Here is a 14,489-nt window from a genome sequence, read left to right as displayed (position 1 = left end):
ATATTATCAATTACTTTATTTTTTCTTTACATAATTTAAATGTTATATATTTTATGTATTTATTAATATAGATGATAGATGATATGAAAGAAAGAGAAAAAAATAATAATAAAAAATATTTAACAAAGAAATAAATCTTAACTAAATATGAAGATGCATTTTTATGAGCTAAAATAGAGAAATATTATAATTTATCTATTGGAAGTTCTCAACTATAATTTAATTTTGTACCTATTATACTTTGTAAACACTACATTTTTATTAACCTATCTTTCCAATATTGATATTGATTTTAAGAGTTTAGAAGAGTTATTTTAAAAACTTTGATTGATTGTGTTAAAAATAGTTGCTGCAAAAAATAAAAAGAATAAATTTATAAAATTAACTGTATCAAAGCTTTATTACATGATAGAGAATTTTTGAAATATCACATTTCATATTCTTACCCATCCACACAAAATTAGTACTCCTTAAGGCCCCAACCTAAATTCTAAATTTATACCTTAAATACACTTTTAATAAAGTATTTCTATCTCATCTAAGACTCTATTCACTCACTTACACACTTCACTTCCACACTTTACTTCTTATTTTCGTAAAATTTTACATAGTTTCAATAGATGTTGTATGTATGACCAAATGGCGAAAAGATTTAGTTCGAAAGAATACAGATTATTTTTTTTTGTTGAGAAAAATACATTTGCTAAGAAAAAAGAGATTAAATATATTTGTATCTTTATTAGGTGTATCCTACTGTCCATGGCACTAATGGTCTTTCTTGTTTAATCAATAAACAATTGCTGAATCTAAGCCAACTAAGAGAGAGAGACATATACAGAAATATTCTAGTGGTGAGTATTGTAATTTTTGCTTAACACTGCATTGGCTAAGCTTGGCTTGGCTTGGCTCCGACTAAAGCTTTCCTCAATTCTGAGCCGCACTTTTATTTAGTTTTTTTCTTCTGAACCAAATCCCTCTTTATTCTACTTGTCTAAAGAAAGGGTTAACCCTTGCAATTAAAAGTTGTTAAAGGGAGACCAAGAAGAATAAAACAAAACAAGCACTTTTATTTTAGTAAAATATTATAAGAGAATTAGTAAAAAAAAATTATTAGTGTCTAGTATTTTTTTCGTTATTATATCGCTATTAGTGTAATTAAGTATTTAATTTTATATAATTTAAAAAATAACTTTAAAAAATATAGCTAGCTAATCATAAAACGTCACCTATAAACGAGTACTGTTAAGAAAAACCATAATGTAACTTGTGACTTCTCTAAAAATAGGAACTATGATATTTGTAGAATTTTGTTTTATATTTTTTAGGGAAAAAATCTTCCACTATTATAACCATTGCAAATGTATTTGCTCAATTGAATTTGCTAATCCCTTCATTTATTTTAATAGTTTGTTAATGCAACATTAAAACAGTGCTAATTTAATATAATTAAAAAATTTAAACAAAAAATAAATATATAAATAATAGTCTAATGGTACAGTCTAATGATAATTTAAGAGTATATATTTATATTTTTATACCATCAAATTTAATTTAGATTTTTTAATAAACTTAAATTAGTTAAACAAACTTTCATAATGTAATATTACACATTTTACCTACAATCACATCAACAAATTAAAAATTAATGGTATTTAAAGAATATATTTACAATAATTGTTATAGTTTGAGAAAAAATAATTCACAAAAAATGTTTAGTAAAAACCTCTACACCAATTATATTTTGAGGACAAAAACAAAATCCGATTTATATAAAAGGAAAATCCTAATTACCAAAGCACAACTAAGTCCTAGGTCATTACTACTGTTAAAAAATTAAAAAAAGTTTACCTTAAAAATTAAAATAAATAAATATTATTAAAGGAAAAAAAATGAAAGAAAGAGAGCGAAAGTCAAAAAAATCCAAGTTGAAGCCGAAGCTGAGCTGTGAAAATAATGGGATTTAAATTGTCGGTCGTCTAATTAGGCTGTGACGGTGAGAGGCTACTATTCTCTCTCACTCCACTCTCGCACTCTCTCTCTCTCTCTCTCTCTCTCTCTTGTTTCTCTCTCTAAAATAACGTATCCCTCTCTGAGCCTGAGGAGGAAGAGAGAGAAACAAAGACAATTATATGTATAGCTTCTTCTCTCTCTCTGCTTTTGGTGGTGAGCTTCTTCTTCTTCTCCTTCGCTCGCTTCCATTTCACGAAACCAATTGATACTCCAAGCTGCCCCTACATTTCTCTCTCCTTCGCTTTCTCTTTCTCTTAAGGTCAGCTTCTTCCTCTCTCTATCTTTCTGTTGCATTCATTTTAGATTGCAATTTTCCGGGAATTTTTTTAAGGTGAAGAGGTTTCTCCTACTGATTTTCCTTGGAATCTTATTAAGAAATGTTGAATAAAATTCTTGCATTTTTCTTTTCTTCTTTCGTTTTCGGGGTTTTCTTTTGTGTTTGTTTGTTTTGACTCATTTGTGAAAGCTTAGGACTTGATTGGATTGTGGTCGATCTGCTCTGGATTCATTGCAATCAAGCCAAATCTTGCTATAAGCTTATTGTTTTAATGAATGTGATTGGATTTTAATTGGTAATGGGGGTTTATTTTTTTGTTATTGAATTGATTCAATTATCGTTAATTGAGTTTGCTGCGTTTAATCTCTTCTTTGGTTTGTGCTGCCGCTTGCTCTATGATCAAAATTGAGCATAATTGGATGAAAGCGAAGTCGTGTGATGAGTTATGCATGTAATAGTAGATTAGTTTTGTTGAGCTTTGTTAGCTCATTGATAGCAGTAACTGGATTGGGCTCTATGCATTCATTCAATTTTATGGCTGCGGTTCATTTAGCTTGAACTTTCTTGTATATAGTGGTGATTTCAGCTCGATTAGTATGGTCTGATCTACCTCTTAGTTGAATGATCAATGGGATTTTGTACTGCTCTTTGACAGGAGGGTTTGATGCTTTAGACTTTGTTTTTGAAGCAGATCTGGAGAAGGGCAGAGTTCTTGGTTGATTTTCTTTGGGATTGTGAAGTGAAGCAAAGCTGGCCGCCACAGTGTCTTGGAGGTTCGCCAGCAACGGCAGCAGTCTGGCCAATAATGATTTGGTTTGTCACTGACTCTTTTTGCTCGTTTTCTCGCATGAATTTTAGTGTTTATTTTTTATATTTTTTTTGGGAAGAGAGTAAGATAATTGAAGAGATGAGATATGTGAGATCGATCTCTTTAGAGCAGTGTGAGATGGGACTGGATCCCATTTGAAATGCAAGATCTATCAAAAAAAACAAAGGAAATTCAGCGTACAAAACTGGTATGCTAGTATGTGTAGAATGCCAAAGCTGTTTTATAACCAGTGGGAGCTAAAGTAGCTGTGATTGTCTATGGAAGTGCTGAAAGCTGGTTTTCATTTGTGTGGAATAATATCCATGCACACATTTTGGCAACTTTTGGGATGCTACAGAGTTTTTGTTTTATTTACCTATTCATTTAATCGTTTTATTTTTTTATGGAAATGCGACACATACTTTCCACCAGGAAAAAAAGGGCCGCCTTTCCAATCTTGGTCATAAACATAGAAACAACAATACTGGCCAGCGGATATTTTCTGAAATTTATTTGATTTTGCTGAAGTACCTACTTGCAAATAATATATACTATTTTAGGGATAGTTAATAGTTGGCCACTTATATTGGCATTGTGCACTTAATCAGTCATAATTTATCTTTGGCTTCAGTTAATGGATTTTTTACTTTTGCTCATTGCTTGCAATTTTATGGTTACAGGAAAGAAATGGTGATATGAAAGTTCAAGATTCAGAGCCTCCAACTCCACTTTCTGTTGCAAAGATGGGGTCAAGGTTTGTTCAAGTTTCATTATGCGCAATTTGCAATCTTTTTTTTTTTTTTTAAAAAAAAAACTTTGATCGTTGTAAGCTATTTCATTGTATGCTCATGCGTTCTGGAGTGGGAACATTCCCTAGTTTAGGCAAGCATCTGTCTGCATGTGAATAGATTTGAAATTTGAATTATACTGTTGAAGTCATTTTTAGACTGTTCCTTCATATAATTATTACTACTGACTATTTGCATTTTGTTGTTTGACATTGGGGAGGGGATTCGAACTTGAGACCTCCTCATTGTGAGGAGAAGTGTGAAACCACTAGGCTATGCCTATGACCACCCTTAATATTTGCATTTAGTTTACAGAGCTCCATAAATTTTTCTTTGTAGTATCCTCATTCTGTACAAATAGTAGACAGATTTCATGTAATGAGAGCTGCCTTAGCTTGGATACTCTGTATGTCTTAAATGACAACTTGTTAATCACCGATTATGAAGATTCCCGATTTTTATATCCATCTTTCACAATATAGTTGGGTTATTTGCCACTTAAAGCTATCTCAAGCTGTGGGGTGAGTGCGTGTGTGAGTAAGGTTCTAGGGTTCAAACCCCAGCTGGGACTTACTAAGCTAAGTGTAACTTTACATTTAATTCGAATGTCTCAATTCTTTTTCCAAGAAAGTAGTTCATAACATTTCATTGCTCTAAATAAGTGAAACTTGTTCTTCCTTTTGAAAGGCATATATTGGCTATGGTTATGCTTTTTAGTTGCACTCCTCTTCTTGCCCTTGACATGATGATTTCTGTATGCTCCATTCTGTATCCCTTTATTCTATATTGAGTACCTTTTTTTTTTATTTTTTTAATGAAATTTATTTATACCCTGTCAACCTAGGGACATGCTGAGTAAATGACCATTTATTGTAGGAATTGACAAACATATACATCCAACCACAATTAACAAAATGGAAATCAAGTTCTTTCAATGTTAAGTTTGTTAAATTCTTGTTTTTTGTCTCACATGCTTGTATGGTTTACAGAGATCGTAGCAGCATGGAGGATCCAGATGGGACATTGGCAAGCGTTGCCCAATGCATTGAACAGCTACGACAGGGTTCCTCATCCGTACAAGAGAAGGAGTATTCTTTGAAGCAATTGCTGGAACTTGTTGATACACGCGAAAATGCTTTCAGTGCTGTTGGATCTCATTCCCAGGCAGTGCCAGTACTTGTTTCTCTTCTTCGATCAGGATCGCTTGGTGTGAAGATACAAGCTGCTACTGTATTAGGTTCTCTGTGTAAGGAGAATGAACTTCGGGTAAAGGTCTTACTTGGTGGATGCATCCCACCTTTGCTTGGTTTACTCAAATCAAGCTCAGCGGAAGGTCAAGTTGCTGCAGCAAAGACTATTTATGCGGTTTCTCAAGATGGTGCTAGGGATCATGTTGGATCAAAAATATTTTCAACTGAAGGGGTTGTGCCAGTGCTTTGGGACCAGCTAGGAAATGGGCGCAAGAATGGTAATTTAGTTGATGAGTTGTTGACTGGTTCACTAAAGAACCTTTCAACTAGCACTGAGGGATTCTGGAGTGCAACATTGCAAGCTGGAGGAGTGGATATACTTGTAAAGTTGCTGAAAACTGGACAGTCAAGCACCCAAGCTAATGTTTGCTTTCTTATGGCATGTGTGATGATGGAGGATGCATCTGTTTCTTCTAAGATACTTGCTGCAGAGGCAACCAAACAACTACTCAAGCTCTTGGGACCTGGTAATGATGCTCCTGTTAGAGCAGAAGCTGCAGGGGCTCTTAAATCTCTCTCTGCCCAGTGCAAAGAAGCAAGACGTGAGATAGCTAATTTTAATGGTATTCCTGTTCTAATAAATGCCACAATAGCCCCTTCAAAAGAATTTATGCAGGGTGAGTATGCTCAAGCATTGCAGGAGAATGCTATGTGTGCTTTAGCAAACATTTCTGGTGGTTTATCATATGTCATATCAAGTCTTGGTCAAAGCCTTGAATCATGTTCTTCACCTGCCCAAGTTGCTGACACCTTAGGGGCTTTAGCTTCTGCTCTGATGATATATGATAGCAAAGCAGAATCAACTAGAGCTTCAGATGCTTTGGATGTCGAGCAGACTTTGCTTACACAAATCAAACCTCGGTTACCATTTCTTGTGCAAGAACGAACTATAGAAGCCCTGGCCAGTTTATATGGGAATCCTATACTCTCAGCTAAACTTGCAAATTCTGATGCGAAACGTTTGCTTGTTGGTTTGATCACAATGGCAACAAATGAAGTTCAGGATGAGCTTGTAAGAGCACTTCTTACACTTTGCAACAATGATGGCAGTCTATGGCGTGCACTTCAGGGCCGTGAAGGGGTTCAACTCTTGATTTCTCTTCTTGGACTTTCATCTGAACAGCAACAGGAATGTGCAGTTGCACTTCTTTGTGTGTTATCTAATGAAAATGATGAAAGTAAGTGGGCTATTACTGCTGCTGGTGGCATCCCTCCTCTGGTTCAGATTCTAGAAACTGGGTCCGTGAAAGCCAAAGAAGATTCAGCAACAATCCTTAGGAATCTCTGCAATCACAGTGAAGATATACGTGCATGTGTTGAAAGTGCTGATGCTGTTCCTGCACTTCTATGGCTTCTCAAGAATGGAAGTCCTAATGGGAAAGAAATCGCAGCTAAGACTTTGAATCATTTAATCCACAAATCTGATACTGCAACAATTAGCCAGCTGACTGCATTATTAACCAGTGATCTTCCTGAATCTAAAATGTATGTGCTGGATGCTTTAAGAAGTATGCTTTCCGTGGTTCCTCTCAATGATATATTGCGTGAAGGTAGTGCTGCTAATGATGCAATTGAGACAATTGTGAAAATTTTGAATTCAACCAAAGAAGAGACTCAAGCCAAGTCTGCATTCGCGCTAGCTGGAATATTTGAATCTAGGAAAGATTTACGTGAAAGTAGCTTTGCTGTTAAAACTCTTGGGTCAGTGAAGAAGTTGCTCAATGTTGAATCTGAAAATATATTGGTTGAGGCCTCACGTTGCCTTGCTGCAATCTTTCTTTCAATTAAGGAGAATAGAGATGTGGCTGCTATTGCTAGAGATACATTGTCTCCATTAATTATCCTTGCTAATTCTTCTGCTCTAGAAATTGCAGAGCTGGCAACATGTGCTTTGGCAAATCTTATTCTGGATAATGAAGTTTCAGAGAAAGCAGTAGCTGAAGAAATTATTTTGCCCGCTACAAGGGTTTTGCGTGAGGGCACTGTCTCTGGGAAAACCCATGCTGCAGCAGCAATTGCTCGTCTACTACAGTCTCGCCAACTTGACTTTGCAATAAATGATTGTGTTAATCGTTCTGGAACTGTTCTTGCATTAGTTTCTTTTATAGAATCTTCTAACAGTGGATCTATTGCCACAGCGGAAGCACTGGATGCACTTGCTATTCTGTCCAGGTCTGAAGGAGTTAATGGTCAGATCAAACCTGCATGGGCAGTTTTGGCTGACTACCCCAAAAGCATAACCCCTATTGTTTTATCTATTGCTGATGCATCACCCACGTTGCAGGACAAGGCTATTGAAATATTGTCACGACTTTGTAGAGATCAACCTGTTGTTCTGGGGGACACAGTTGCTATAGCCACTGGATGCATATCATCAATTGCCAAAAGGGTGATCAATTCTACGAACTTGAAAGTTAAGATTGGAGGAGTTGCACTTCTTATTTGTGCTGCAAAAGTTAGTCACCGGAGAGTGGTGGAAGATCTTAGTCAGTCAAATTCATGTGCCCTTCTCATCCAGTCTCTTGTTGTAATGGTCAGTTCTTCTCAGTCTTCTGCAGAAAATGTAGTGGTTAACGACAAAGAGTCCATTTGCATTTTCAGACATACTAAAGAAGAAACAAGGAAAGATGAATCTGCTATGAGCACAGCCATTATTTCTGGCGTTGATTTATCCATATGGTTACTTTCTGTACTTGCATGTCATGATGAAAAGAGCAAAATAGTTATTATGGAGGCTGGAGCTGTTGAGGTCCTCACAGACAGGATCTCAAATTGCTCTTCTCGCTATTCTCAGGTAATGCCCTAAATTTCTTGACTATGTATTTAATTCAAGATAAGAGAAAAAGAAAGCAAACTGTATCAATTCAATTCTAAATTTCTACATTTCTTTCAAAAAAAAAAAAAAAAAAAAATTCTAAATTTCTACATGTCATTAACCTCTCTCCCTTGTTCTGTGCTGATATAAGCAGATTGATTTTCAAGAAGACAACAGCATATGGATTTGTGCTTTATTGCTAGCAATTTTGTTCCAAGACAGAGATATCATAAGATCGCATGCAACAATGAAAAGTATCCCAGCAGTTGCCAACATGTTAAGGTCAGAGGACTCAACAAACAAATATTTTGCTGCTCAGGCAGTGGCCAGTCTTGTTTGCAATGGTAGCAGGGGAACACTTCTATCTGTTGCAAACTCTGGAGCAGCAGGTGGGCTTATTTCTTTACTTGGTTGTGCTGATGGTGATATAAGCGATCTTCTTGATTTGTCAGAGGAGTTTGGTTTGGTGCGTTATCCTGATCAAGTTGCTCTTGAGAGGTTGTTTAGAGTCGATGACATAAGGGTTGGTGCTACTTCTCGAAAAGCAATACCTCTACTTGTTGATCTTCTTAAGCCTATTCCTGATCGTCCTGGGGCACCATTTCTGGCACTAGGGATTCTGACTCAGCTTGCAAAGGACTGTCCGTCAAACAAAATTGTCATGGTAGAGTCAGGAGCTTTAGAGGCTTTGACCAAGTATCTATCACTTGGTCCCCAAGATGCAACTGAGGAAGCTGCTACTGATCTGTTAGGTCTTCTCTTCAGCAGTGCTGAAATCAGGAAACATGAATCTGCATTTGGTTCTGTTGGTCAACTTGTTGCGGTTTTACGGTTAGGAGGAAGGGCAGCTAGGTATAGTGCTGCCAAAGCACTTGAAAGCTTGTTTTCTGCTGATCATATAAGGAATGCTGAATCTGCTCGGCAAGCTGTTCAGCCCTTGGTAGAGATTCTCAATACTGGCCTGGAAAGAGAACAACATGCTGCTATTGCTGCACTTGTTAGGTTGTTGAGTGAGAACCCATCAAGAGCCCTTGCAGTAGCAGATGTTGAAATGAACGCTGTAGATGTTCTTTGCAGAATCCTGTCATCTAGCTGTTCAATGGAGCTGAAAGGAGATGCTGCTGAATTGTGCTGTGTTCTTTTTGGAAATACAAGAATCAGGTCGACAATGGCTGCTGCACGCTGTGTTGAACCTTTGGTGTCTCTTCTTGTAAGTGAGTTTAGTCCTGCACAGCATTCAGTTGTCCGTGCATTGGATAAGCTCGTTGATGATGAGCAACTGGCAGAACTTGTTGCTGCGCATGGTGCAGTTATTCCTCTTGTTGGCCTTCTTTATGGTAAGAATTACTTGCTTCATGAGGCTATCTCTAGAGCTCTTGTGAAGCTAGGGAAAGACAGGCCTGCTTGTAAGATGGAAATGGTGAAAGCTGGAGTGATTGAAAGCGTACTTGATATCCTGCATGAAGCACCAGATTTTCTCTGTGCAGCTTTTGCAGAATTGCTTAGGATATTGACCAACAATGCTAGCATTGCTAAGGGACCATCTGCTGCAAAAGTGGTTGAGCCTCTATTCGTATTGTTAACAAGATCAGAATTCGGTCCTGATGGACAGCATAGTGCATTACAAGTTCTTGTTAACATTTTGGAGCATCCACAATGTCGTGCTGATTATACTTTAACATCTCACCAAGCTATTGAACCACTTATCCCGCTACTTGATTCTCCTTCTCCTGCAGTACAACAATTGGCAGCAGAGCTTTTATCACATTTGCTTTCAGAGGAACATCTTCAAAAGGATCCTGTGACACACCAAGTGATTGCTCCTCTAATACGCGTTCTTGGCTCTGGTATTCACATATTGCAGCAAAGAGCTGTAAAGGCTCTTGTTAGTATTGCACTAACATGGCCCAATGAAATTGCAAAAGAAGGTGGTGTTATAGAACTGTCCAAAGTGATACTACAAAGTGATCCTTCACTTCCCCATGCTTTGTGGGAGTCTGGTGCTTCTGTTTTGTCCAGTATTCTTCAATTTAGTTCTGAATTTTATTTGGAAGTGCCTGTTGCTGTGTTGGTGAGGTTGCTTCGTTCTGGATCAGAAGGTACGGTAACTGGGGCTTTGAATGCTCTGCTAGTTTTGGAGAGTGATGATGCAACCACTGCTGAGGCAATGGCTGAAAGTGGTGCCATAGAGGCTCTGTTGGAGCTTCTCAGATGCCACCAGTGTGAGGAGACTGCTGCAAGATTATTGGAGGTATTGCTGAACAATGTTAAGATTAGAGAAACTAAAGCTACAAAGACTGCCATCTTGCCATTGTCTCAGTACCTCTTGGATCCCCAAACCCAAGCTCAGCAAGCAAGATTACTGGCTACTTTGGCTCTAGGTGATCTTTTCCAGAATGAGGGTCTTGCTCGAAGTGCTGATGCTGTTTCAGCTTGCCGTGCTTTGGTTAATGTGCTTGAAGAACAGCCAACTGATGAAATGAAAGTTGTAGCCATATGCGCCTTACAAAATCTTGTCATGTATAGTCGATCCAATAAAAGAGCGGTTGCCGAGGCTGGTGGAGTTCAGGTTGTGCTGGATTTGATTGGTACAAGTGAGCCAGAAACAGCTGTTCAGGCTGCAATGTTTGTTAAACTTCTATTTTCAAATCATACGATTCAAGAATATGCTTCTAGTGAAACTGTCAGATCCATCACTGGTAAGTCATTGCTCTCTTTTCCTGTGACTTATCTGTTTTTACAACGAAGAGTATATGAACTTTATTTGTTGTGGCTTTCTATAGTTTGCTGATGAAACTTTTTGCATTTTCACTATGGTGAAAAGGTGTTTACTATATCTGTGTCCAGGTGTACAACATAGGGTGTGTTCTGTTGGGGGTAATGGGATGGAAAAGAATCAAATTTCATTCCATTCCTTTGTTGATTGCATTTTAAAATATTTGAATGCCATTCCAACAGAATGATTTTTCCACCATTTTGGTGGAATGACTATTCCATTTCAAAATGAGTGGAAATGCCATTTCAATGCTAGATGAAAAAAAATTTAATAATGTTTTCATGTATTTTTTATATGCTTATTAAATTTAATTCCATTTTATTCCTATTCCCATTCTCATTTCTATTTCTTTTATTCCTTCAAACCAAACATAACATGTGAAGAAACCTTAACCTTATGACTTCACTTAATTTTGTTGTTTTGTTCTCTCCTATATATGTTTACAGTAATGTTTTTTTTATATATATATTATAATCCAAAAAGGTGTCCTCAATTGTGCATAGATATAGCCAAAGACAGTTTCTGTGTTTCTGTAAAATGTTTTGTATATTACTGTAGCCGGTAACCACTAACCAGTGGGTTTCTTGGGTTGCTTTGCCCAGCAAATAAAGTTAACTTTAAAGTCAAGTCTAATTCACCTTTCTGACATGACAGCTGCTATTGAGAAAGATTTGTGGGCCACCGGAACTGTAAATGAGGAGTACCTGAAGGCTCTAAATTCTCTTTTTGGTAATTTCCCACGTTTGAGAGCCACCGAACCTGCAACACTAAGTATTCCTCATCTTGTTACTTCCCTTAAGACAGGGTCGGAGGCGACTCAAGAGGCTGCCTTGGATGCACTTTTTCTTCTGAGGCAAGCTTGGTCAGCTTGCCCAGCTGAAGTATCTAGGGCGCAATCAATCGCAGCTGCAGATGCCATTCCCTTGCTCCAATACTTGATCCAATCTGGTCCACCAAGATTTCAGGAGAAGGCTGAGTTTTTGTTGCAATGTTTACCAGGAACATTGGTGGTCATAATCAAGCGCGGAAGCAATATGAAGCAGTCAGTTGGAAACCCAAGTGTCTTCTGCAAGCTTACACTTGGCAACACTACACCCAAGCAAACCAAGGTAAAAGAGGGTTATCCTTCAGTTTACTGTTGTTCCTTTGTAGTCTTAATTAACTTTCTGTATGTGCCTGTCCAATCTTCGAGTTCTTGACCTTATTCCACATTCTCTCAATGCACTGCTCTGTATGTATTATGTGTTAGTTTCTAACTGTGATGGATCTCGTTTATTTGTCAGATTGTTTCAACTGGCCCCAACCCAGAGTGGGATGAGAGCTTTACCTGGTCTTTTGAGAGCCCTCCCAAAGGCCAGAAACTTCATATATCATGCAAGAACAAGAGCAAAATGGGAAAGGTACGCATACCACGAAACCAATGTTAGAAGGAATATAGAGTGTAGAAACTCTAGTTTTTAGTAATTTGTACAGCATACAGTGCACAATTTTCTCATATCAAATTTTATTTTTTAAATCCCTTTTCCTCTATTCTCCTTGGAATTTCTAAATGCTAACTAAATTGCTTTTGATCATTTTAAAGAGTTCTTTCGGGAAAGTAACTATCCAGATCGATCGGGTGGTGATGCTGGGAGCAGTTGCTGGAGAGTACACCTTGTTGCCAGAAAGCAAAAGTGGGCCATCCCGGAATTTGGAAATTGAGTTCCAGTGGTCTAACAAGTAATGAACATAAAAATACTGAAAATTTGTTGTTCTACAGTTCTACTGCACATTGAGTTATTGATAGAATTCATTTTCTGAGGGGAATTATTTCTTTCTTATTCTTTATTTTCCCAAATTGGGTTATTTATCACATTCTTGTACATAATGTACCAAAGATTTTGATATATGCCTTTTTGTTATTATTCTCTTTCTTGTTCACAGTCTTAAGTGTAGTCATTTGTCAATGTAATATTTTGTAACTTGATTTGCCTGAGAAAATGTAAGCTTTTGATGTTGTGTGATTAGCCAATTTTAGAGAAACTACGAATAAGATGCATTCTGCTTTTACTCTTATCTTCTTTCTGTTGCATTTTTTAGGGTGAATTGAAGAAACCCAGATGACCAAAATAACTTTGTAATGACCAAATTGTACTAACTCTTTGATTTGATGACTGAATGTAACTGTTCTGTAAGAATGTAAGTAACATTGTATTATATTTGACGTTGGATTTTTAAGATAATTTTAATGTATGGTTGAGAAGCAAATTAGGATGGACGAAATAATTAAGAGAGAAAAGATCTACTATGAAAAAGAAAGTTCCGTTGAAAATTAAAATGTAATTTATTCATCTTATTAATCTCAAAAATTTATATTTTTAATTATTTGTGTTTACAGATGACTCCCACAATACTATTTGTAGGTGGCAATAAGCCATTAAACAAATTTCACTTATTCTTAGTTACTGGTAAATCTGATGATTATAATTTATAATAGGGTGGTAGTGACTGGTTCTGGATAATCTAATAAAAATAAAAGTTGTAGATTTTTATTATTTTTTTTTCTTTTTGGTCGATAAAACTTGATAGAACCCAATGCCTATTTGATAGACTTCAAAAATCATTGACTTTTATGAAGAAAAAAAATATTTTTGTTAAATAGTACCTGATACAGCACGATACTGCTTGAATGCAATTCTTGCAAGAGGAGTAATAATTTTATTTTTGTGGTAGACCATAATTTGCCGAGACCGTTTTCGGTTAATCTAAAGCGTTTACTACTTAATGGTTCGACCGTAATTCATAATAAATAATTAACATTTAAATAAGATCATTTATAATAAATAATTGATTTATATATATTGAAGACTTCTCAATGATATTACTTGGTTACTAAATAAATTTAACTATAAATATTAATTTTAAAAATATTAAACCATTCAATTTTGATCCAATAATAAATAATAATAAAAAAAAATTCATGCTTAGTTCAACTACGTAATTAAATATAAAAAATATATTTATATACAAAATATTTAAGTCAAACTAACTTTTTTTAACATTTTTTTTGCTGAAAAATATTTTTTTCTTATTTTGTTCTCGCTAATGAAACAAACTCAGACCATATAACATAAAAATGAGATATTTTTCTAATTAAAAAGAAAAAACTCAAATTTTTCTAATACTACTCATTCATAGATAATAACTATTAAGAATACACTCATTTAATAAAAGAAATTTCGTAATTAATTTCTCCATTAGATTAAATGGGCAAGGAGTGCTAAGCACACTCTATTTTGAGAAATGCTAAAGGATACTAGTAGCATTTAGCACTCTCTTACGCGTCAATATCGCTATTAATCTAATTAAGTATCAAGTGTAATATAACTCAATGTAATAATTTTTAAAAAACATATCTAAAAAGTATTAAGCACTATTAGTACCTAATAACAATACTCAACTATTTTAAACTTTCTTTTGCACTCTTTCTATTCTATTGCAAGTGTCATTTTGAATCCATGCTTATTTATACTAATAAATACCCATAATTTTATAATTTTATTACAAGTTTGCCATTCTAATTAAACTATTATTTTATTTTACTAATTAATAATTTGTACATCTTTAGGAGATGAAATATATATATTTTGTGAAATTTTATTCCTACCTCAAAAATATATAAATATATCGTATTTTATTATTTATATTTTGCATAAAATACATATATTTTTAATTTATACTTATTTTACTATTTTACATATTAGTTGTTATGGACTGAAGGATTTT

At 35.5% G+C, this 14,489-nt stretch overlaps 1 protein-coding gene across 2 annotated transcripts; it reads left to right on the top strand.

The window, feature by feature from the left end:
• Positions 1-2,013: 2,013 nt before the first annotated feature.
• Positions 2,014-12,735, top strand: LOC115712269 (protein CELLULOSE SYNTHASE INTERACTIVE 1). 2 transcript variants are annotated; one of them, XM_030640528.2, is made up of 8 exons: positions 2,014-2,269; positions 2,979-3,100; positions 3,776-3,849; positions 4,873-7,927; positions 8,103-10,647; positions 11,379-11,833; positions 12,008-12,124; positions 12,307-12,735. In XM_030640528.2, the coding sequence occupies exons 3-8, from the start codon at positions 3,791-3,793 to the stop codon at positions 12,445-12,447; spliced, it is 6,372 nt and encodes a 2,123-aa protein (XP_030496388.1). In that variant the 5' UTR covers positions 2,014-2,269; positions 2,979-3,100; positions 3,776-3,790; the 3' UTR covers positions 12,448-12,735. The 2 variants fall into 2 exon arrangements, with proteins under 2 accessions (XP_030496388.1, XP_030496387.1); XM_030640527.2 differs by having other exon boundaries at positions 2,943-3,100.
• The last annotated feature ends 1,754 nt before the right edge of the window (positions 12,736-14,489 follow it).

The sequence above is a fragment of the Cannabis sativa genome, chromosome 4, assembly GCF_029168945.1.
Source record: "Cannabis sativa cultivar Pink pepper isolate KNU-18-1 chromosome 4, ASM2916894v1, whole genome shotgun sequence".
NCBI classification, from domain to species: Eukaryota; Viridiplantae; Streptophyta; class Magnoliopsida; order Rosales; family Cannabaceae; genus Cannabis; species Cannabis sativa.
This window is presented reverse-complemented; position numbering and strand designations above follow the sequence as displayed.